The sequence below is a fragment of the Budorcas taxicolor genome, chromosome 6 (assembly GCF_023091745.1).
Source record: "Budorcas taxicolor isolate Tak-1 chromosome 6, Takin1.1, whole genome shotgun sequence".
NCBI classification, from domain to species: domain Eukaryota; kingdom Metazoa; phylum Chordata; class Mammalia; order Artiodactyla; family Bovidae; genus Budorcas; species Budorcas taxicolor.
Window position 1 is genome coordinate 88,565,902 of NC_068915.1, and position 25,695 is coordinate 88,591,596.

The window sequence follows — 25,695 nt, forward strand, 5'->3', positions numbered from 1 at the left end:
TCTGCCCTCAGCTTCAGTGCCCACCCACTGGGGTGGAAGCAGAGTACTGAGGGGGACCGTCCTTGTCACCTGCAGGTCCTACTCAACCACAGACGGCCCTGAGCATCTCTCATGTCCCCTCTCCGCAGTCACAGGACCCTGGACAAATCTCACCCTTTGCCAGAGGGAAGGCAAAGCAGGACCTTGGATGGAATAAGAATCTGAGAAGCCACACATTCGAGTATTAGGAGTCACAAACATCTTCCGGGGATGAAGGGGACACCAACAAGGCAGATGAACACCCCGAAGTTTCAAACAGGGTTAGCCCATGGCGCTGGGCTCAGCACCAGGCACTAGAGCAGAAATTAAAGGGAAGCAGAGTGCCGAGTTAGCTCGAGAGGCTGGCAAGAAGAATATGTGCTCAAACTAAGAATGCCTCTGAAAAAATAAAAAATAAAAAAAATAAGAATGCCTCTGTCCTATGGGAAAGATGCTCCCTTGGTTTCTTTTTTAAAGTGCAACAAAGAAAAACATGTAGAACACCCCGACCATATTCAGTGATTCACTCCAGGGCTTCTTCCCAGTGCTGAGGGATTGGCTCTTCTACCATCAGAACAGTCCTGGAAAAGAGAGCTGGGTTCCCTCACTGTGTGATGGGGTGGACAACAGACGCATGGCTTGAGGCAAAACTGATTCAGTGTAAGAACCATCAGGAGGTATTGAGGATGGGAATGCAGAGGTGCTCTGACCCATTTTATTACCTTTCTCATGAGAGAAATTGTTGAGTCCACAGCACAATCCACTCACACATGTCTTAGCTCCCACAGCATACTGGAGGGCACATATGTTTTTATTCTTTTTCAGGAACATCAAAAGCAAGGCACAGTTCTCTAGAGAATCTGTTTAAGAGAGAGGTAGTCTATGTTCTGGGGTGCAATGTGATTGGCTTAAGAACAATAGACAATAATTCTACTTTTATCCTATACATGTCTTATGAGAAGAATGCGTATTTACAAGTGTGTGTGTCTCTGTGTGTGTATATATCTTAGTTTGGACCACCATAACAAAATACCATAAACTAGGTGGCTTAAACCACAGAAATTTATTCTCTCGTAATTCTGACTGCTGGAAATTCCAAGATAGATACTTAGTAGGCTTCAGTTTCAGGTGAGCGCTCACTAGCTGCCTTGAAAATGATCACCTTCTCACTGCATGCTCACAACATAGAACGAGATAGGGAGGGAGGGAGAGACGATAAACGCAAGGGCGCCCTCTGGTGTCTATTCTTATAAGGACACTAAGCCCTCTCGTGACCTCTGCTGCTGCTAAGTCGCTTCAGGCCTGTCCGACTCTGTGCGACCCCATAGACAGCAGCCCACCAGGCTCCCCCGTCCCTGGGATTCTCCAGGCAAGAACACTGGAGTGGGTTGCCATTTCCTTCTCCAATACATGAAAGTGAAAGTGAAGTCGCTCAGTCATGTCCGACTCCTAGCGACGCCATGGACTGCAGCCCACCAGGCTCCTCCGTCCATAGGATTTTCCAGGCAAGAGTACTGGAGTGGGGTGCCATTGCCTTCTCCTCTCGTGACCTCTTCTAAACCTAATTACTTGCCAAAGGCTGGGTCTCCAAATACGATCAGAGTGGTGAGTTACGGCTTCAACATAGGAGTTTTGAGAGGATAAAAAAATTCAGTCTGTAAGAGTGTGTGAAACCTGTGGACCATGCAGGGGATTTTTCTGAAGCTCCTAAGACATTGAGCCATCACTCCACTTTGCTAAGGACAGGGAGTGTCTAGCAGTTATGCGGATGATGGCATAAGGTCAGAGAACCCCTTTGTTATTTCCCAGACTCTGCCTTGGCTACAGCATCTGGGAAGAGATGGGTCATAAGCATTTCATCATCAGAGAAAGCATGCTCCTGCTGCTGCTGCTAAGTCGCTGCAGTCGTGTTTGACTCTGTGCGACCCCATAGACGGCAGCCCACCAGGCTCCCCCATCCCTGGGATTCTCCAGGCAAGAACACTGGAGTGGGTTGCCATTTCCTACTCCAAGGCATGAAAGTGAAAAGTGAAAGTGAAGTTGCTCAGTCGTGTCCGACTCTTAGCGACCCCATGGACTGCAGCCTTGCAGGCTCCTCCGTCCATGGGATTTTCCAGGCAAGAGTACTGGAGTGGGGTGCCATTGCCTTCTCCGAGAGAAAGTATATTATAGTCATCACAAAAGAGCTCCAGACTTATCAGCTTCCTCACCAGGATTTTTGGTACTGTCCTCTTCCCAAATCTGACCCAGGGCCTCTGCACCCTGACCATCAGAGAAAATATGAATGTAAACGTTTCAGTAATGCTGTCTGGTTGAAAGGGTATGAGAGATGTGTCGTGTCAAACAAGTGAGTGACTACAGTTAGTGCATAAACCTTGACTACAGAAATCTGGGTCCGGGCCACTCAGTTTCTACATGTGAAGATCTGCTTTGTGCCAGACATTGTGCCAGGCATTGCGTGAGTTGTGAAGATGAGTCTTTGAATCCAAGAAGCCCACTCTTCAGGAAGAAGACTTTGTAGACTTACAAATGCCTGTGTTGTAAGGTCAAATGAGAAGTACCAAGAGAAAACAATCTAAAAGGTGTTACAGGTTGCAACCTTCTCTCCTTAGGGGGTTATCAGATATACATTCATGGACGATTATTTGATATAGACCTTGTAAATGTGTGTGTGCTAAATTGCTTCAGTCGTGTTCAACTCTTTGCGACTCCATGGACTGTAGCCCACCAGGCTCCTCTCTCAATGAGGATTCCCCAGGCAAGAATACTGAATGGGTTGCCATGCCCTCCTCCAGGGGATCTTCCCAACCCTGGAATCGAACCTAGGTCTCTTTCATCTTCTGTATTGGCAAAGGGGTTCTTTATAATTAGCGCCACCTGGGAAGCCCAACACAGACCTTGAAGAATGAATAGTTGTTTTTACAAGCATCAGTGAGGAAGAGGAAGAGAGGTTAAGCACCCCCCTCAACTTTCAAATAACTAACCAGTCAAATCAACAAAGAGCAAAATAGAGCCCAGAAGGAGTAAGTAGCCAGTGTCATCTGAATAGAAGGCATTTTCTAGCAACTTCATGTACAGCTTAACTGCTTTGAAGAAAAGTGCTTCTAATATTTAACACTAATCATAATGCAAATACGATGATGATAATTATTTTTAAAAATATCTGTTAGGTATAAGACACTTTAAATACATGATTCCTTCTATACACAAAATTGTTTGAGGGAAAAATTATCATTTTCATTATATATGTGTAAAAATTGAGAATCAGAGAGATTAAATTATTTGCCCAAAGTCATATGGCTAATAAATGTTACAGCCAAGGTCATAATCTGCCTGATACAAAAGTCCAGTTTACCATGCTATGCTGTTTCTGGGCAGTATTATAGATTTATTACAAAGCAAATAGAGTCAAAATTAGAGCAATGGAAATATTTGACATGACCTGTGTACCTTGGGTGACACTTTGAGCAATGACGCATATACATCAAAGGTTGTTTGCAGTTAGTAGACAAACTGTGGTCCAGAGCTCCTCTTTATGGCTTGTCTTTTAAAATTTGGTGTTCTTCAGGGTACCTCTTTTCACTACAATGTCTTTCTCATCCCATCACATGGCTATGATAACCATCTATAAGCCAATGATTACTATTCAACTGCCTATCAGCTCCTCTAGCATAAATCTTACTTTAAGCTTGCAAACCAGGGGGTTCTGCTTAATAATTTCTCCAAGTTAAGGTGGCACTAGTGGTAAAAACCTGTCTGCTAATGCAGGAGACATAAGAGATGTGGGTTTGATCCCTGGGTTGGGAAGATCCCCTGGAGGAGGGCATGGCAGCCCACTCCAGTATTCTTGCCTGGAGAATCCCATGCACAGAGGAGCCTGGTGGGCTACAGTCCATGGAGTCGCGAAGAGTCGGACACGACTGAGTGATGAAGCACAGCACCTCGTGCCATGTTGTGACTGCTGAAAATAACTCTCTGTCTCTCCCGTTAGATGATGAAGTCAGGGAGAACAGGGGTGGTGCATGTTTCTTGTTGCTAATTATTCCCGCCAAAGAACAGTGCCTGGTATGCTGACTTCATCTTTTTGTTGAATGAATAAATAAAACTCCCATCTATTAAATGCCACTCTGCGCAAGGCCCTATTCTTAGCTATTTATGTTCAGTAGTTTATTTAATCGTGAAAGAATTCTATCAGTCTCCTTATATTGTAGATGATGAAAATAAAGCCCAGAAAAGTTAAACAACTTGTCCAAAGTTTTGTAGCTAAGTAGCAGGGCAAAAATTTAAACCTGGCCCCAAGCTCTCATGTCGAACCATGACATTGTACTGTCCTTCTGATTATAAGGCAGTAATGAATTTGTGCATTTAGTTGAATTTCATACAAAGTCTTGCCATCTTATCTATGGCCCTGTTAACTTGTGTTGTGCAACTTAGGGAAAAATCACATTCTTGAATGCCTGTAGTTTGAGAAGAGTATTTGTTATATTTGCAAAACGGGATGAGTTTGCAAGTTTCATCCTCCTCCCTTTTTTCCACCCAAAGAAGGTCTGTGTCCTTGAACATAAAACGCAAATAATCCCTGTGCTGTTAATGATTAGCAAGTCATCCTATTTGGAATGTAAGGAAATAAAGTAACCGATGTACTGGCAACAGATTACTAGTTAACAGGCCTTGCTAGAAAAGACTATAAAAGAATTTCAGTTCAGTTTTCAATATTCTGCCCCAATCATCACCACTGAGGACCAAATAACTAGCAGGCATGAAGTGGGTGGTATCATTCTTTTTACTTTTTCTACTAAATTTTAGTGATTCCAGAACAATGCATAAAAATGCATATGGAATAGGTAAGATATTTTGTGTTTTTCTTTTGTCTTTTTTCTACATGAAAATTCTTAAATCTGTATTTATTCATTTGCTTTGAATTAGTTATCATATTACTCCACATAGAGGATACATATTTCATTGGTGAATAGCTTAAAATGAATGATAAATTTATATCTTTATAAGAGTACAAGAGTTTTACAAAATCATGGCAGTGTGTAACATTATCTGTGACTAGTTCAATAGTGTTAAAACACTAGAAGAAGATATAAAATCTGAATTTTAGTGTTGTCTACTATAGATTATTCTGCTTAACTTTATTTCTAAGCTTCTTTGTTTTCCCAAGTACAAAATTAAGGTATTTGGATAGATGATTCCTAATGTCTTCTCAGTTCTAAAACTGTATAGTTCTAGCTGAGAAACAAACATTATACCTAGTAATGATGCCTTTCCTGACTGCAGTTGAAAACGCCATTATTCATGAAATTTATCTTGCTTTCCAGATTCCATATTGGATTCTTCCCCATGTTCTTCAGGGACCAATTTAGTTGGCCTGTAAGTTTTGCTTGTATAAATGCACTTTAAGTATGTAAAGCAATGAAAATTTAATTTAGATAATTGAATAAAATTGGATAGCTCTATGAGTTTTTAAACATGTAAAAGCAAATGAGACAATGTTAAGAAAAATTATTTATGTTGAATATCAAATTGATATTGAAGAGGTTGAACAGTTGACCCATGCCTGAGATGTTAACGTCAGCCTCTAGATTCCTTGTAAATCTGTGGGACAAACAGAATCAGATTTTAGAACTTGAAGAATAATGTCTGATTGATGGTAACTCTATACGAATTCAAGAATTTTTCTCATCAATACCAATAGGATGATAGTACCATATTTTCTAATCTGAATACTGCTTAATCCTAGTAACAAATAGTAGAAGGTGAAATGTTCTACTTTTGGTTACTTGTAGAGGGTATGTTTTTCTCTTGAATGCTGTCTTTCTGTTCCATACTTCTGAAGTTTCTAATAATGATTTTAAAGGCATATGTTACAGATATCGATTGCACACAGAAACCTGTGATAGTAATGCTTTGGGTTAATCCATGATCAGACCTTGATCACCCTGGGAGTAGACTCAGACAAAGGTCTACTGACTAATTCTCTGCTTAAAAACACGCACAAAAACAACAAACTACAAAGAATATAGATACTTTCAAGTATGGATACATTGCAGTGGGTGGATGACCACAGAAGGAGGAACCATTCGTAGGGGAAATCCACTTATTTTCTTTGTTAACAGATATATATGTATTCATGGGGGAAAGGGACAAGAAGAAGATGGACATTTCTTCTGGATGGCTAAAATTTACATACATTTTTAGCAAAAGTCATCCCCTAAGCAGATTACAATATAGCAGACAACAAAAAAACCAAAAACTAACCTTGAGAAAAAGAAGTCTCTTTCTTAAGCATTCACATATATTTTTGTTTCAGAGCTACCATATTTTTTGCCCAGTCTGTTCAAGGAGCCACTTACGAGGAAATAAGTCAAATGGTGAAAGATGTATTGACTGTAATAGAGAAACCCACTGGCAGTGAGCAACCTGCTGGTTGTTTAGAGAACCAGGTGAGTGGATAGCAATAATTAAAAAAAAATTGTTGTGATATTTGACTAAAACTCAGCATGCAGAAGAGAAGATGCAGGGACTGCTTAAGAAATAAATACAGTGAATTATTTGAAAAGCTGTTTTATGAGAGGAGGTTTAATTCTGATTCACTGGAGAGAGCAGAGGAGAAAAAAATGGATGTCTATTGTAAAGAGACGTTATAAGCATGGGGACTAAGAGCTAAGGTTCTGAAATCAGAGTATCTGGGTGACTGTGGGCATATTACTAAACTTCTTTGAGTTTAGTTTCTTTATCTATAAAATGAGTGATAATAATAGCTTCCATTTCTGGATTGTCGTGGAGATTGATATGATGAGTAGTAGGAGTTAATTTTTATTAAGCAAACCATGTGACAGCCATTCTTCTTGGAATGTTATGTACCTAGTGATAGTCAAAATATTTTGTGACGTGGAGCATAGCTTTGATGAATCAGAATGAATGTTCAGTGAGCCAAGAGATTTGGGGTAGGCCTTGTTGGCAGAGTATCAGCTTTGCTTGCAAATGCTAATTTATTAAATATTTGCCATAATCCTAGGGGGCAGATGGAAGTCTTTCAGTTGGGGAAGCCGAAGCACAGAGAGGTTAGATACTTTTCCTAAAGGCAACTCACAACCAGGATTTAACATCCTCAATGGCTTCATTATATTAGACTCTACACTATAGCAAATGTGAGGAGGATAGCACAGATTAGGGTTGCCAGATTCAACAAATAAACAACAACAAAAAAATAAGAAGCCCTCTTAAAATTGAATTTCAGATTAACAATGACTACTTTTTTAGAATAGGATACCCTAATGTAGAAGATCAATAAATGACAGTTATTATTGGTTATTATTATCTCAATATAGAAAATAACTAAGAACTTTAAAATAATTAGAGCTACCAATTATGAAACAAAATGCCCAGAGAATCCTCTGTCATGATGGAGCTAATGAAGTGGCCAAAAGAAGATGCATCTACATTACTATAAAGGAAGTGCCCTTTTAAAGATATAAAGTATTTATAACTCTGAAATTGATGACTTAGTAAAAGTCCCTGATTGACAGCTCTATTTTTGACTTGACCTGATAGTCTAAAAATATATGTAAAATAAGCAAAATGCATTTTATATCACAACTTTACATCCAATGAGATATCCAAGGTGATGTTACAGAATAGTGACTTATCATTGTAAACCTAAAGACATAATTTTTATGTAAATTTGGAATTGGAAGTCTTAGTTAAGATTTCTAGGATTCTCTAAATATTAGTAGTTTTAAAACCTAAATAAAAAATTTCCCTAAGTGAATGAAACACACATAATTCTCAGAGGCATTCATCAGGTTATTGGTGTCATCACCTGATTTTGATAAAATTAAGGCAGCAAAGAAGGATTTTAAGCATTTAAAATGTATATTAAAAAAAAATTTTTTTTTAATTACACTGTGGGACTTGTGGGACCTTAATTATCCAACCAGAGGTCAAACCCTGGCCACAGCAGTGAAAGCGCCAAGTCCTAAAGCGCTGGACTACCAGGAAATTCCCTAAAACATTTTAGATAAATGTATAATTAGACCCATTAAAAGTATTTGAGGCTATTCTTATTCCATTTCAAATTATTTTCATTTTTGTCTGAAAATAATCTCCAACTTTTAGATCAGTATCTTATCACAAGAATATCAGATGGAGTATCTATGTCCTCCTTTTAAGATAAAATAATTTTGTCATGTGTATAACTGAAGGTTGGCAACTAAATTCCATTTTCCAAACATATCAAAGAAAACTACCCCATCAGGATGAAACTAAATATATTAGAATTTGTAGGGGGAAATTATTTTCCTAATCCACAGTTCTGATTCTAGATATTAGAAAACTTTTCATGTATTTTGCAGCATTTTTAGGTAAAGTTGTCTTTCATTACAAATAAATCTTCTAGGTATCTGCCTTTCTGGAAGAAATTTGCCGTGAAAAGGAGATTCCTGAAAAGTATGGGCTTTCAGACTGCTGCAGCCGAACTGGAGAGGAAAGACAGGACTGTTTCTTGGCACACAAAAAGGCTGCTCCAGCTTCCATTCTACCCTTTCCACTTCCAGAACCTGTCACAAGTTGTAAATTGTACAAGGAAAATAGAGAGCTGTTCATAAACAGGTAAGACCCCATTAAGAGTGCAGTGCCAAGCAGAATCTAGAAATTATACAATTTGCGAATGTAGTCTAATGCATGGAGAAAAAAATGTTTTGTGTGGCATCTTCTGAACTCTTGCCCGGTGAAATTAAGTGAGCAGTGTTAAATGTAACTTTGTCTCCACAACAGGTAAATAGATAGGTGTAGACCACACAGGAGACCCACAAGCTGTCAGTCTCTTAGACACACCTTGTTTTTCCTAATTTTAGCTTGCTCAAGAATAATATTTAGCTTGTCCAATTTTTCTGTGGCACAAATGACTCCTTCTAGAGCCAAACATTTGGTATTTTGTGTTCATCAAATTGCTTGGAAAAAAAAATAGCCATCCAGGAATGTTTAAGATACATAAGCATGTCTAGCATTTATTGAGCACTTAGTATGTTTTAGGGATGTGTGTAATTAAAAGACGCTTACTCCTTGGAAGGAAAGTTATGACCAATCTAGATAGCATATTAAAAGCAGAGACATTACTTTACCAACAAAGGTCCATCTAGTCAAGGCTATGGTTTTCCCAGTGGTCATGTATAGATGTGAAAGTTGGACTGTAAAGAAAGCTGAGCGCTGAAGAATTGATGCTTTTGAAGTGTGGTGTTGGAGAAGACTCTTGAGAGTCCCTTGGACTGCAAAGAGATCCAACCAGTCCATTCTGAAGGAGATCAGCCCTGGGTGTTCTTTGGAAGGACTGATGCTAAAGCTGAAACTTCAATACTTTGGCCACCTAATGCGAAGAGTTGACTCTTTGGAAAAGACTGATGCTGGGAGGGATTGGGGGCAGAAGGAGAAGGGGACAACAGAGGATGAGATGGCTGGATGGCATCACCAACTCGATGGACAGGAGTTTGGGTGAACTTCGGGAGTTGGTGATGGACAGGGAGGCCTGGCGTGCTGTAATTCATGGGGTCACAAAGAGTCGGACATGCATGACTGAGCGACTGAACTGAACTGAACTGAACTGAGGGACGTGTGTGCTTGGCACATATGATCATATTGATGCTCACAAACAGCCTATCAATTCTCCTTGTCCTCTTCCTCTTGATTTCTTTCCTTCTTCTTGTTTGCAGATGAGGGAAGCTTAGACAATTAAAGCAATTGTATGAGGGTTAGGGTTAGTTCCCAAGAGGGTATCTGAGTCCAGGTTCTCTGTTGGGGAAGCCTGTGTCTAATTCTTAATCACTTCTATCTTCCCTGGTAGTGCCTAATCCAGAGAAATATAGAACCTGCCCTTAGAACGTCTCTGCTACAGTGGTTGCCAGGGTGGATAATAATTCCATTTTGCACTGATAAGAAAAACTTACTTTACCTTTCTTCTTTATTTAGTGAAAGTCTGGCCTTTCTGATTCTGGAAACATGTCTGAGTAGACTTCTTGAAAAGGATACTTTAATACGAATCACAGTCAGTGGTTCTGCCTAGTTTGTCCTCATAATAGAATATAGGATTGGCTGTCAGATTTTTCTTTTTCCTGGAGCATCTTTATTTATTTTCATTGGAGGATAATTGCTTTACAATATTATGGTGGTCTCTGCTGTACATCAATGTATAGCAGTCATAATTATATATATATATAATCCTTAATTATATATATATAATCCATAATTATATATATATATAATTATATATATATATCCTCCCCCTGGAGGATCTCTAGTGAGGAAAATTTTGACAGCAAGTGGAAAAAATGACGATTTTCCTAATCTTTAAACAATTCCAGAGTCCAGTTCCAAGCAATAGCAGTCCTATTTTAATGTGTTTGTAAATTTTACTACTCCTTTTCATTTCAGATACATCTATGAGATAGCAAGAAGGCATCCTGTCCTGTATGCACCTACAATTCTTTCTGTGGCTACTCAATACAATAAAATTATTCCACATTGCTGCAAAGCTGAAAATGCCACCGAATGCTTTGAAACAAAGGTATTATATTTGCAGGGATATCTGAACCAATAACTTCAATCTAATTATGACTGACTAAAGCCAAAAAAAGTTTAAAAATAGAAATATGCTCTGTGTATAGAGTAGCATTTTCAGAATAGGATGTATTTCAGTAGTCTGCTATTCTTTGGGCTAAAAATCTGGGTTTGCTGTTTTTTTTTTTACATTCATTCCTTTATCCATCCATTCATGCAGACAATGATTATTTTATTAAGGAAGTAAGTTTGGTGGGATAAAGACAGAGGTAGAAGTGATACCATAAATGAAACAGAGGAGTAGAAGGTGAAAGAAGATGGGGCAGGAGGAAGAGGAGAAAAAGAGCAGGAAAAGAGGGAAGAAAATGAAAGAGAAGTAGGATAAATGCTTTATATTTGTTATTTCTTTTAAACCTTAGAATAAATTTGAAGTAGAAGTGTTACTGCCATTTAACAAACAAGGAAATTTAAATTTAGAGATGTGAATAGATTTCTTAGGTTTGGAGAGCTAGAATAACATCAGCAGTTCATTACTTGTTGCTTAAAGTCACCACCTTGATGGACATGAGTTTGAGCAATCTCTGGGAGCTGGTGATGGACAGGGAAGCCTGTTGTGCTGCAGTCCATGGAGTCACTAAGAGTCAGACATGACTGAGCGACTGAACTGAACTGAAGTGAAAGTCCTATAATAAAAAGTTCCTAAGGACAGTGACTATTCCTAGAACGTCAGGCTGTGATGCAATCTCACTTTTTGTGACTGAGCAGCCACTTAAGAAATGAGCAGGCTTCAATTTGTTCAAAATTACAGTTGTTTATTCATTCTCAAGTATGAAAATTGCAGTGGTTTTGTTTCAAGTTACTTTTAATAAATCTGTCTGACATAGATGTATATAAACCCATCTAAAAGAAAAAAGCATGAATAAAGTTTTGTAAAAATATATGAGATTTATAATTTTTAGCAAAAAGTTTTTGTAGAGTTTCATGTTTTATCTGTGAGCTTTCCTGGTGGCTGACTCAGTGATAAAGAATCCGTCTGCTAATGCAGGAGACCTGGGTTTGATCCTTGGGCTGCGAAGATCCCCTGGAGAAGGAAATGGTAACCCACTCAAGTATTCTTGCCTGGGAAATCCCATGGACAGAGGAGCCTGACAGGCTACAGTCCTTGTGGTCACAAAGAGTCAGACATGACTTCGTGACTAAACAACAACAACAATAAATACTTTAGCTGTATCTGTTGTTTCTCTAATTATTAGAGTCTAACAGGACAAATGCATCCTTTCTTGACAGCTTTTTTTTTGGTTTGTTTTTCTGTCTAGGTAACATCAATTACAAAAGAATTAAGAGAAAGCAGTTTGTTAAATCAGCATATATGTGCAGTAATGGGAAAATTTGGACCCCGGACCTTCCGAGCCATGTAAGTTTGAGCTCTACCTGGAAGATATCTACAAAACTTCCATTTTGTAATTTGAGTCCACTTTTCTTGTTATTACTGTTGTAGAGAATGAAGTTTCCATTGATGAGAGCTACCGTGGGCTTCCCTTGTAGCTCAGCTGGCAAAGAATCCATCCGCAATGTGGGAGACGTGGGTTCAATCCCTGGGTTGAGTAGATCCCCTGGAAAAGGGAAAGGCTACCCACTCCAGTATTCTGGCCTGGAGAATTCCATGGACTGTATCCATGTGGTTGCAGAGTCGGATACGACTGAGCGACTTTCACTTTCACTTTTCACTGTGATTAGAATCATGAAATCTTAGGAATGGGGAGGACAGATCAGTTTGCTATTTAAAACTTTCTAAAGTCTAGACAAGATAATGCTTAGAGAAGGCTTCAGAGATTTATGCTACTTACCTGTTCTTCTAGATACTCAGGTTCTGGACTTCAACTTATTTATGCCTCATAATTATAATTATTTTCCTGCATTCTCTACAAAGTAGATTAGCCTTTCCTAAGTATCATTTAAAATTTCTGGCTTAACAAAACATTTTTGATGTTAATTCTGCTTCCTAATCTTCTATAAAAGTCCATTATGCCAATTGTTGCTTTTCATAAATATTCACTTGAAGCAATAATATTAGAATCTACTGTCCGGAGGAAAACAAAATTGTCATTTCTGAAGAACTGGCATGCATTTTCCTAACTGATGAAAGCATATGTTAATAACTCACTGAAGTCTGTTTTCTTGTCCCAGCTGCTAAAAAAGCTCAGAGGCAAATTGGGAGTTTTTCAATTGCCTGTTATACTTAGCATATTTGCCCTCTCTTTCTTCCTTTGATTGTATGTATGTATGTACCTGTGTATCTATCTATCTATCTAATCTATCATCTATGTATCTAATTTTGGAGAAGGCGATGGCACCCCACTCCAGTACTCTTGCCTGGAAAATCCCATGGACGGAGGAGCCTAGTAGGCTGCAGTCCATGGGGTCACTAAGAGTTGGACACGACTGAGCAACTTCACTTTCACTTTTCACTGTCATGCATTGGAGAAGGAAATGGCACCCCACTCCAGTGTTCTTGCCTGGAGAATCCCAGGGACGGGGGAGCCTGGTGGGCTGCCATCTCTGGGGTCGCACAGAGTCGGACACGACTGAAGCGACTTCACAGCAGCAGCAGCAGCAGCAGCATGTACCTAATTTATCGCATTTATCTATTTTGTTGTTGTTTAGAATGAGAGGAATATTAAAAAAACAAAACCCAAACAACTGAATCATGTAGTTCAACCTCTTCATTTTCAGACATGAGTAACCGAAGTCCAGTCAGATTAAAGCAGTTTACCCAAGACCAGATTACTGGTCATCAGAACCAAGTTTTTCTAGGTCCTTGTCATTACTTATTTCCATCACATCTGCTTGTCTGCTATGTCAGTAATCTCTAATTGTCTGAATCCTCACAACTGAGACTTTGAGGTCAAATATGGAAATCAGAATTATCAGTGATTTAGCACTGCACTAGCCAGTAAGGCAACCACTAGCCACAGGAAGCTCCTAAGCACTTTAAATGCGGCTAGTGTAAATGAGGAATTGTGCTCTAAGTGTTAAGCCAGATTTCAAAGACTCACTATAAAAAAGAAAATGTGCAATATCTTATTAATAGGCTTACTGTTATACAACAAGGACCCACTGTATAACACAGGAAACTATATTCAATATCTTGTAATAACCTATAATGGAAAAGAATCTGAAAAAGAATATGTATATATATAAAACATATAAAAATGAGTCACTCTGCAGTTAGCACACCTGAAACTAACACACTGAAAATTAACTATATTTCAGTAAAAAGTAGTTAAAAATAACTTTTAACATTGATTGAAATATTATTTTTTATATATTGTGCTAAAAAACATATTATTACAGCAAATTTAACCTGTTCCTTTTTACTTTTTAGTATGGTTGCTAGGAAACTTTGAACTATATAACTGGTTCAAAGTACTCTTCAGTTTTAAACTGAAGCATTTCTAGTATAGAAAAACATCTGGCCTGCTAATTGAAGAGTACCAAGTACATGCATATAAAGTATATTGATTTGCTTGTTTGTTAAATGACACATTTAAAAATATTATACTTAGTAAAAGCAAAGTTTTAAGTCATGGATTTAGTTCCAAGACTGATTGATTCTTCTTGGAGGAGGTCAGATTATGCTTTAACTACCCTCCAACTCTATTAGAAACTTAAAGATTAATTCATGACCTACTTTATTTAAGTTTACCTTAGCAAAACAATGTAAGTTAACATATTATTCCTTAAATTCCAAAACCAAAAAATGGAATAAAAACCAAAGAAAAAAATATATAATTATAATGACATTATTTATCATTTGATATCCATAAATGATTAAAGTTAAATATTCTCAATTAAAAAAGAAAGTCTGTCAACTAGTAGCAGCAACAATACCAGTTACTCTAGCGTGCAGTGGTCTCAACTAGATAGCTCTTAAAGTTTACATAAAATATGCGGAAGGAATAAGAACTTATATTTCTGACTTCCTTTGTGGGTCATACTATGTGTCTTGGCATAATGACACATCTGAGATCTGAGTGTTTAGTTGGCTTTGCTTTCTTGTTCCTGTTGATTCACACATATGCACCCTCCCCAAATCTCAGGAGTGGGTTTTTTTTTCCTCTCAAGTGAAAAAATGATTACTGTTCTCAAAGAATTTTCCACTTCTTAATTATTTTTCCTTTTCAGTTTTTTTCCACCTTTTCACAACAAGGATCCCAAATACTCAGCATCAGGATCCAGCAACAAAGAGATAAATATTGTTGCAAATCACAAAAAAGGTTTTAGGAAAAGATAAATTAATTCCATACCATTTGTAGGGCCAGATCACAGTTTATAGAGTCACTGCTTTGAAAGACTGGGGTAGAATTGATAAGATGTGTAACACTTTCCTTTTTCTTTATAAACAGGAACATTTTGGCCTTTTCTCCTTGGAATGCAACTATGCATGTTATTTCATCTTGATAGATAGCCATGATTGATTTCTAATTCTTTTTTCCCTTAGAACTGTTACTAAAGTGAGTCAAAAGTTTCCCAAAGCTAATTTTACTGAAATTCAGAAACTGGTCATGGATGTGGCCCACATACATGAGGAATGCTGCAAAGGAAACGTGCTGGAGTGTCTGCAGGATGGGGTGAATAGTTTTGCTTCCTACAAAAAAGATATTTCCACTCTCTTTTCTTTCTTTTGCTCTCATTCTAAATGGGAGAAGGCTGTGGCGAGTTGGTCATAGGTGTGGTAACTAGCTGACAGTGAACAACCATCTTTGCTGACTTTGTTTTTTACTTCAAGCATAGGCTCCTCTTGCTAGACCATTCATTTTTACTTTGAAAGGAGATGGGAACCCTCCACATAGAATTGAGGGCAGGCAAACTCTTTACTGTTAATATATTTGTTTTTCCATCCATTTGTACTTTCAATTGACAGTATGCATTGAATACTTTCTATGCGCTAGCCACTGTTGGGATCACCTATTAGGAAGACACAAGCTGACTTCAAGGAATTTACTATCTGATAAGACAGATAAGACATGTGACCTCATTGGGATTAGGGACTGTCTTTGGTTGGCTGTTATTTCTGTAGGCCACCAGCACAATGCCTGGCACGTGGAAGGCACTCTATATTATACTCATAGAGCTGTTACATGAACACAACAAAATAATATAAGGAACATAAAAACAACACAAAATACTGTTTTACAAAGTAAAAAGCTAGCCATCAAGGAGAGGTGTGAATAAGGGGCTCTAAGGTAATTAGAAACTAGAAACAAATACACCCAAAACAGAACCCTCAAGCATGCCATAGTCAGTTGAGCTTTAAGCAGTGTGGCATTGATCTCTTTTGGGCCACGCTTGGCTTCTTAGATGTTGTGCAATAGGCCTGTCTGTCTCCAAATTTCTCCCTCTCTGGTCCCCCTGTGATACACCTTCTTCTTTAAGGAGGCTTAAAATAATTGTTTCTAGATACTTAGATGGCTTGAAACCAGGGCTGGAACATGGTTTCCAGAAGGTTGAAAGTGAGGGTAAAATGCTCATTTCAACCAGTCCAATGGCAATTTGTCTGAGATAGACTGTGAAGTCAGCAAGAAGCCAAGGCTTCTAGGGAGACCGGAGGGTTAACTCTGAGCCCAGGCAGAGAATCTTGATGTCAGGAGTTGGGGAAAGTGAATTGGGGATGCTGCCTCCAAGGCAGATTTTCCTATCTCATTTAGTTTTCCTTTTAGAAGCACTTACCTTCATATTAAGAATGGTAATAAGAACAATTTTCTCTTTGTATCAGTTTTAGTTGACAATTTTACTAAGTGGTATGGTCATTTCTTAAAGTTTAGTTTTTTCAGTTTTTGGAGTGCATAACCACCCTTTTCCTTTAAGGCGAAAAAAATAATTTAAGTATGGTATATTAGTTGGATTTTAACAGATGAATAATGGGTTCTAATTGTTCCCGATAAGAATGCACAGAATTTTCAGGACTTTGAGAGGGACATGTAAGCTCAGCTTCTTTCTTGGTCGCTTACACGCCCTGAACATTTCATTGTCTATAGACTGCCCTCTGGAGGTCATAATGGGTTACTGCAGATTGTTTTGTTAAAAATGAATCTTGCTCTCCATGGTATGCCATCAATAACAAATGTTTAGTAGCACATTTCAACACTAATAGAAAGATATGCATCCACATGCATGTCATTCACGTTGAGGCATACATTTGTCTTTTGTTTTTAAAAACTTGCTATGAGGGTAAAATAAATTTTAGCTGACACATATGAAAAGAAGAATTGAACAAACAAGGTTAGGTGAAAAGACGTGAAGAGAGACAGAAGGGGGAAAGCACTACCATAAAAGGGGAGACAAGGCAAATGTCTTTTTCCTTCCTTCTTTCCTTCCTAGGATTGGCCTTAAGATCCTGAATTAAAGAATAAATTTTTAGAACTTAGACTTTGTTTTTCTATTGCAGGAAAGAGTTATGTCCTACGTATGTTCTCAACAAGATATTCTGTCAAGACAAATCGCAGAGTGCTGCAAGTTGCCCACCACACTTGAACTTGGTCATTGCATAATTCATGCAGAAAATGATGACAAACCTGAAGGCTTATCTCCAAATGTAAATAGGTTTTTAGGAGAGAGAGATTTCAACCAACTTTCTTCAAGGGATAAAGATCTCTCCATGGCAAGGTAACACACTCTGTAAATGTTATGTTCACACAGGTAAGAACTATGATGTGACCGACAGCTTTGTGTTGTTGAAATGCTTTCTGAACTCAGTATGTGAGGATGATGTTAGAGTGTTCTAAGCCAAAATATAGTTAGGCAGATAACAAGGGAATAAAGAATGGGATCTCTTATACTGATGAGACTTTCACCCTTGCTGTTACTCACTGGCTTGCTTATGAGGAGGCATTTTGTTTTGTATCAATTTCTCTGGAATCAGAAGCATTATGATCCTTATACGGATTGCTCATATAAAGATCACCGCTGGTTTTCTGAATAGGTTATAGATATTTTTATAATAAGAAGGGCACATAATTAAGAATGAGCTTTTTCACTGTGCATGTTTTAAAAACTTTTCCCTCAAGTATAACTTAATAGATAGTGCTAGATAGAAGGGCCTTTATTGTAGCAGTTTATTTGCTATTTATTGAATATATGTTTTATTTTTTAAGGAAATAAAAATGCATTTAAAGATATTTGCAGTATGGCACTAATAACTGTAATTTACAGGATATGTTCTCATTCTATTTGCCTTTAAGGGGAATGAGCAGCTAAGTTAGTACATTTTCCTTTATTGTACAGTGTGTATCAATAGACACTATTAGAGGAGGGATTGTGCAGCTCTTAGGACATTATACTTGATCTCCAAAGGTCTTTCTAAATTTAAGAGTCTGCTTTTAATATGGTAATGAAAATAATGGTGCAATTTTCTTTTTAATAATCCCAGAGGATATTACTCTATTGTTGCCTTAAAATTAGACAGGCACACATTGTTTGCACCGCTAAATTAAATTATGTAAACAAGAACAAAGTCTAGATTTCAGAAACTCAGGGACAATATTATTGGAGGCAGAACTAATATGACCTATTTCTACAATCTGGGAATACAATCAGTAAATTCACGAATTCTCTTTAAATTTACCCATTCATACATTCTGAAGCTGTTCATTTAATAGAAGTAGTTCTTCAATTGGAAAGGTTCTTCACAGTAGAAATTTTCTCAGCCAAGAATGATCTTTCCTCAAACATTCTGTGTGGCTTCCTTCAACTAGGTTTTTCTTTTGAAAGAGCTGCTCAAAGAGACTTTTCTTGACCACATACTCTAAACTGTCACCCTTTTCCCTCTTCTTTTATTTCTCTTCATTGATTTAGCAATATTTAAATTAGATGACTTATTTCTTGTTTGTTTCTGTCTCTCTATAATGCATGCTTTTGAGAGGCCAGGCATTTTATCTTATACATTATTGAAACCTTCCTGCTTAAAGAAAATGCTTACTCAGAAATGGCAGCGGAAAAGTATTTGTTGGATGGATGCATTTAAAGTCCATAAGTGAAAAGCCAAAGCGAATGATGCAAGAGAAAGCAAAATACCATTTTAGAACAATTTGAGGGGTCATAATTTTCATTAATAATTTTGCCATGCATATAGTTTAAATCATATTTGACTTCTAGGTTTATTTACTTCAATGTCAACTCCTGCATGTCATATAGCAGAGGAATAATTTGTCTCTTAATTCCAATAACTTGTTTTTTTCACACATATTTCAGATTTACATATGAATATTCAAGAAGACACACTAAGCTTGCTGTTCCAATAATTCTAAGAGTTGCTAAAGGATATCAGGAATTACTGGAGAAATGTTCCCAGTCTGAAAACCCTTCTGAATGCCAGGATAAAGGGGTAAATTGCTCTAGTTTTTTAAGGAAAATCTGAAAAACTAGATTGATATCATGTATTGAAAAGTGCTGTTTGTTTGAAAATACCTAGTCACTAATAAGTTGTTAGGTGGTTGTATCTATTAAATAGCTATCTAGCTAGTGATTAACTGGTAGTCAACAACTTTTGGCTTATTTTAGAAATACAAATGTTTTAACCAAAAGTTCTTTTATACATAGAATAAAAATAATATTCCTTTTGAATAGCTCCAGAAAGGCAAGAATTTGTATAGAAAGAATTGCAATTTTTTTACCCAAGGATTGAGTTCTGTCATACAATAACTTGTGGTTCACACAGTTATAAACTTAAATCCCTAAAGTTCATTTGCTTTAATTCTCATCATTTATCTTTAATATTAAAAAAACCCTCTAAAAGAGATTTCTCTAAGACTGGTATAATAGAATAAGATATTATTTGGCCAAATTTTACATATGAAGTTGCTTGTAAAACGTGTATAATAATGCTTGTATTTTCAGGAAGAAGAATTGGAGAAATATATCCAGGAGAGCCAAGCCCTGGCAAAACGAAGCTGCGGTCTCTTTCAGAAATTAGGAGAATATTACTTACAAAATGCGTATGCTTTGTTTAAACAACATTTTAAGTGATGTATGGGAAGATTCTCTGGAGAAGGAAATGGCAGCCCACTATAGTATTCTTGCCTGGAGAATCTCATGGACAGAGGAGTTGGGTGGGCTGCAGTCCATAGGGTCACATAGTCGGACAAGACTGAGTGACTAACACTTAAGTGACTTAAAATCATTAACTGATGAGGGAAAGATTTATCTAAATTAACCACCCATGGCTATGCTAATTTCATCACCTAGTTGGACTGGTGTGCTCAGTCGCTCAGTCATGTCTGAGTCTTTGCAACCCCAGGGACAGTAGCCACCAGGCTCCACTGTCCAAAACCCAGTTTCCTGTTCCAGCAGGTGGCCTTCCCCAGGCCCCTCTCTTAAGGAACAACAGATGGCCTATAAAGATGGCTTCCAAAGTCTGGCTTTGGGTTGCCCAAACCATGCGGATTTTTGCGCTAAGGATACCCCTTCTACCATAAAGTTAAAACACCAAAAGATCAAAGTTCATTTCAAGGAAACTTTTGAAGGTGGGAATAGAGTCAGCCTGCTGCCCAGTGTTAATTTTCCCATTGGGATCTGTTGATGTAACAAGAGTGCTGGGAGTGAGTGTTAGAGTGAATGCGTCCCCAGTACTGGTCCTGGCACCATGTGGATGAAATAAATGAGCTGAATTCATGCCTTCTGATGCCAGAAGAGGGTCTTTGAGAAGGCATGGGGGTCCAGAAACAAGTGAAGAACTCAGCAAGATTTGGTGGGAAATGCTTCTTTCAGGTTTCTTGTTGCGTACACAAAGAAGGCTCCTCAGCTGACCTCACCTGAGCTGATGGCCTTGACCAGGAAAATGGCGAACGCAGGAGCCGTTTGTTGCCATCTCAGTGAGGACAAACAGCTGGCCTGTGGCGAGGGACTGGTGAGTGTTCTGTTTGGTCCTATCCTGTTTCTGCTCTGTTGGACTCGAAATAGCCTTACAGTTCCCATTCGGGGGAAATGGTTAAAAACCAACATGGAGATAGTTTTCTTGGACTTGTTTGATTAGTTGCAGCTGAAGGGGTGTAAGAACTCAGCTCTGAATGGTTGGCATGTGGTCAGGCTTCCTGTCCTTCTAGAATGGCAGTGAGTCTATTCAACAATTTCTGAGCAAGCTTTATGTACAGGGATGACAGAAAGACTGACGCATCACTAGATTCATGATTTCACCAAATACCTAATGTTGAAAAAGCTTCAGGTTTGAGAGATTCAGAATCTCCATTTTATTTTTAGCCATATAAATGTTTTTGTCTTTTGTAGTTTAATTTTTATAATGATGATATTAGGGACAATTTATCCCCCTTAACAGGGTACAGGGGATAGAACAGGGTAGTCCCATGTTCTGAATAATAAAATGACTTTCCAGTCAGTAAGGACAATAACCTTTACTTTTTAACGTCACTGGTGTCATACATATGATTACAGGTTTAATTTTTTCCATTATTTTTTCCCTTAAAGTCACAATTATGAATAAAATTGTGTATTTTTTCCTCATTTTTCCATTTCTGTATGATGAGGAGTCAATTGCTAGTAAGTCTTCATGTCCTGGAATTTTTTGTCAAAAGTTAGAAGTAAAAAGATTTCCTGTAACTAAGCCTTGTCATCTTTGTCATTTATGGAATCCCACATGTTAGGAGGATGCAGGGACAAGGGTGGTAGAATGCTTCAGGGGTATAGTTTCTGGGGGGCCTTCTGCCTACATTCCTGTCCCATTTCAAGACTTGGTAGGCTTGTCACTCTGGGAAAGCTGGTCATCTCACTAAGCTTGAGAATTTTCATCTGACGTCTGAGAGCAGAAGTTGTCAAGGGCTGTCTTAAATGAGATAATCAGTATGACTTGCTCAGCACTAGCGTGATACATAGAATGCATACAAAATATGTTGGCCCTTATTACAAGTTATTATAAGGTGCTTAAGAAATATCTCTGGGGACTTCCCTCGTGGTCCAGTGGTTAAGTCCTCACCTTCCAATGCAGGGGGTATGGATTTGATCCCTGATTGAGGAGCTAAGATCCCACATGCTTCGCAGTCAAAAAAATCAAAACATAAAACAAAAAGAATATTATCGCAAATTCAATAAAGATTTTAAAATTGGTCCATATAAAAACTTTTTTGAAATAATAAAAAAAGGTATCTCTGAAGTGTGGAAGGCAGGTGAATTCTACATGAAGAAAACCTTAAGGAAACGCGCGCGCGCACACACACACACACACACACACACACACACACACACACACACAGGCTTTATTTCTTTTCAGTTAGGACTATGAGCTTCCCTTGTGACTCAGCTAGTAAAGGATCTGCCTGCAATGCGGGAGACCTGAGTTCAATCCCTGAGTTGGGAAGATCCCCTGGAGAAGGGGAAGGCTACCCACTCCAGTATTCTGGCCTGGAGAATTCCACAGACTGTATAGTCGATGGGGTCGCAAAGAGTCGCATACGACTGAGCGACTGACACTTATGTATTAACTATGTGGAGAAGTTAGGTTTTGCTGTTCTTACCTTCAGAAAGTGATTCTCTGAATTCCAAAAGGAAAATGGAAAGTTCAACTAAATATACATGGAAAAAGTAATGTAATAATTTCTTGGGTCAGAGCAGAAACTTTTCCCCTGTGGAAGTGTGTAACTGAAAATGTGTTTTCAATAGCTGACACAAATAGCAGAAGGGGCTGTCTTCCATATCACCGGCGGAACATAGGTAACTAAGAGCTGAAGTTTATCCCAAACAAGCGGGTAAAGGTAAATGTGGCAGCACATACGCTGATGCAGACAACACGTTTTCCTGTAATGTTAATATTACTGGGCATTAAACGTCACGGCAACAATTTTTCTGAGTCAGTTCTCTGGTTAATGCTCCATCTCTTTGCTTTCTCCTCTCTCACTCTCCTAATCAGGCTGACCTTATTATAGGACACTTATGCATCAGACATGAAGAGAATCCCATAAACCCTGGTGTTGACCAGTGCTGCACCTCTTCATACTCCAACAGGAGGCCATGCTTCAGCAGCTTGGTGGTGGATGAGACATACGTGCCTCCGCCATTCTCCGATGACAAGTTCATCTTCCATAAGGATCTGTGCCAAGTTCAGGGGGTACCACTGCAGACAATGAAGCAACAGTAAGAAATGGTTATTTGCTACTATGGAGAAGATTGACATCACTAAATAGTGGTGGGGATTTCTACCTCACGCACCCAACACTCTTGGGCTCACCAGAAGAATGCTATTACTCCAAAGCACTTAAAGTGACTTTTCAAAATTGTCTTGTCTCAGCGTTTTCATAGCCTTTAGTCTGGAAAAATTCACTGGGGGCAGATGTTCCTCTTTGTAAAAAGAGTCTCCATTTTAACTACTGTTGTGATGCGTTTTGGGCTTGAGAAAAAGGAAGTAATCTGTTTAGGGTTAATTAGGATATATCTTTATAGGAAGTCTTGGGTACTTGCAACACTAGCACTGAAAAAGCGCCTTTGCATTTTTTCCACACTAGTTACTCTTTGAAGAAAATAATCATAATATTCGATTCAACCATGAAGTATGGGTGTTAGGAAATGGAATGCACATTTCAGTTCATCGTGGGACGCATTCTGTAATGATGATAGTAATGCAGAGTGGAATTCATTTCTGCAAATTTCCATGCATTTTAATATTCCCGTGCTTTGTAAAAGGGCTCCTTTCATTTTGAAAAACCTGTTTTTCCCTTTTTTCTGTCAAAGTCTGAGGCATGTAAGAATGCTGCCTCCTCTGGCAAGCTTCTCCCACTTCTTAGTTAATGTTAATTTCAACATGAATATATTACTAAATGTGTTGTTGTTGTTCAGCCCCTCAGTTGTGTCTGACTCTGTGTGACCCCCTGGATTTCAGCACTAAATGTGTAGTACAGGCAATTAGGATGGACAGTGTTCAGGTAGGGGTGTGATAACTGTGAATGGCAGGGATTTGGAAGTTGGAGACTTTGAGTATAGATAAGACATATTTTAGAAGAGAGAACCAATCAGAAAGGATATTTTAGGCAAGTAAGAAGACTGTATTTCACTACATACAAGTATGGTGAGACTATGAAGTAGTGTTTCATCTTTAATTTGCATAAATCCAGACCAGTGGAACATTTAGCATGGTTCTAGCCTCAGTCTTTCTAATAAATATTAGACAAAATATGTGTGGTAAGTCTGGAGATAATTGATGGAATGAGGATGTAGAGCAAGGATTGCTGGGGCTCTGAAAGTTCTCTGCTAAGACGTTTTTAGAAAAATACCATCGCAAAGCAGACTTCTCTTATATATTGTTTTGTTTTGAAACAGGTTTCTCATTAACCTCGTGAAGCAGAAGCCACAAATAACAGAGGAACAACTTGAGACTGTCGTTGCAGATTTCTCTGGCCTCCTGGAAAAGTGCTGCCAAAGCCAAGAGCAGGAAGTCTGCTTTACAGAAGAGGTAGGTGCAGCTCATGTTTATACTCAAACACTCAGTATGGAATTTTCTGTAATGAAAAGTGAAAAGAATATCTCACTAATTTATAATTTTAAAATAATGCCAGAAATATTTATATTTAATTTAGAAACAGATTGAAAGACTATCATGTTTAAAAATAGTCATAGTTTTCCTAAATGTTAGGAAGAAGTATAATTTGGAATGTATAATGAGAGTTACTAATTTTGATTTATTTTCTAGTGGAGAAAACCATAGTGAATATAAAGAGCTGATGATAATTTAGAAGGCTTCTGGCCTAAAATTTATCAATTTAGTAAATGGATGAGAAGGATTTAGTTGCAAATTAATTGTGCAAATGGGATATTGGGGGAATATTTATAGAAAGTATGTTGAAATCAATGAGGAGCAAACCTTTGAATATTAACAGAGTAGTAATTAAGGATTATCTTAATATAATTATTTAGCAATTTTGGTTGGATTTACAAATTGGTTACACTTTGTAAGCCTCAAGTTTGTATTACTAAATACATTTGAATATAGCATCACTATATTTTAAAAAGATATTCTATATTTCAGCCTTTTGCTCTTTTATTTGACTGTCTCAGAATATAGAAGTTTAGATGTTTTGTCATTTGATAATATTTAGAAATGTTGAGTTTTTCAATAGATAATATGATTGTGTGTGTTTTAATGCATATACTTATTAGTATATGTTTGTGTTTTTGGTAGAACTGGGTGGGACAGATAGCAAAATCAGATAAAACTAGGTAAAATAGATTTTATGTAAACTATTTATGATAAATATGATACAAAAAGATTAATGTCCCCTGTTCTGAGAAGACATTAATTTACAGGTAGACAACATTAACAAATAGTAGCACAGTGGTATTTTCCCTGCAAATCTTTTGATTTCTATGACTGATTTTTAGGGAAAGGAGAGAGGATGAGGCTTGGTAAGAATTTGGAGTTTGGTATAGGAAATACAATATCTACTGTTGATCAGAGTAGAAGATTTTTTCCACCTCTGGCTTCTGTTGTCCAAGTTTGTTGACATCAGAGTTGCATATCTTTATTTTAACCCGTTTAATTTATAAACCTGTGACTTTACCCCTAGGTAGTAGAGAGTTAACTGTGTTGTGACTAGCATAGTCATCTCCTTTTTAATCTGATGAGTCTTATTGATTGAGTTCACTTTTATTTTTTTCATTTTTTATTAGTAGTTGAAGTACTGTAGTATATAAGTTACAGGTATACAGTATGGTGATTCACAATTTTTTAAAGGTTCTACTCCATTTATAGTATTGGCTATATTCCCCAGGTTGTACTTTGTATCATTGTAGCTTATTTTATACCTAATACATCTTACTCCTCTCCCTCCTTATCTCCCCTTCTTCCTTATCTCCCCTCCCCCTTTCCCCTCCCCACTCACTGGTAACCACTAGTTTGTTCTCTGTATCTGTGAATCTGCTTCTTTTTTGTTATAGTCACTAGTTTGTTGATGACTCTTTTTTATTTTTTATTTGCAGGGTCCAGCACTGATTTCAAAAACTCGTGCTGCTTTGGGAGTCTAAATTACTTCAGGTAACAAAAAGTTCAGAAAAGGCTAACTATAATGTTGATTCTCCCCAAATATTGATCCATAGTGAAATGCATCCCAAGAGCTAGCATTAAAT

The 25,695-nt window shown here is 37.8% G+C and overlaps 1 protein-coding gene across 1 annotated transcript; it reads left to right on the forward strand.

Moving 5' to 3' along the window:
• Positions 1-4,777: 4,777 nt before the first annotated feature.
• AFP (alpha fetoprotein) lies at positions 4,778-25,593 on the forward strand. The gene is made up of 14 exons (XM_052642280.1): positions 4,778-4,862; positions 5,343-5,394; positions 6,335-6,467; positions 8,423-8,634; positions 10,450-10,582; positions 11,892-11,989; positions 15,077-15,206; positions 17,024-17,241; positions 18,826-18,958; positions 19,471-19,568; positions 20,341-20,479; positions 22,490-22,713; positions 23,893-24,025; positions 25,549-25,593. The coding sequence occupies exons 1-14, from the start codon at positions 4,778-4,780 to the stop codon at positions 25,591-25,593; spliced, it is 1,833 nt and encodes a 610-aa protein (XP_052498240.1).
• The last annotated feature ends 102 nt before the right edge of the window (positions 25,594-25,695 follow it).

Coding starts and splice junctions, on each gene's coding strand:
- AFP (XM_052642280.1), top strand. CDS start 4,778: ATGAAGTGGGTGGTATCATTCTTTTTACTTTTTCTACTAAATTTTAGT. Junction 11,990..15,076: donor CCCCGGACCTTCCGAGCCAT/GTAAGTTTGAGC, acceptor TTTTTCCCTTAG/AACTGTTACTAAAGTGAGTC. Junction 15,207..17,023: donor TGGAGTGTCTGCAGGATGGG/GTGAATAGTTTT, acceptor TTTCTATTGCAG/GAAAGAGTTATGTCCTACGT.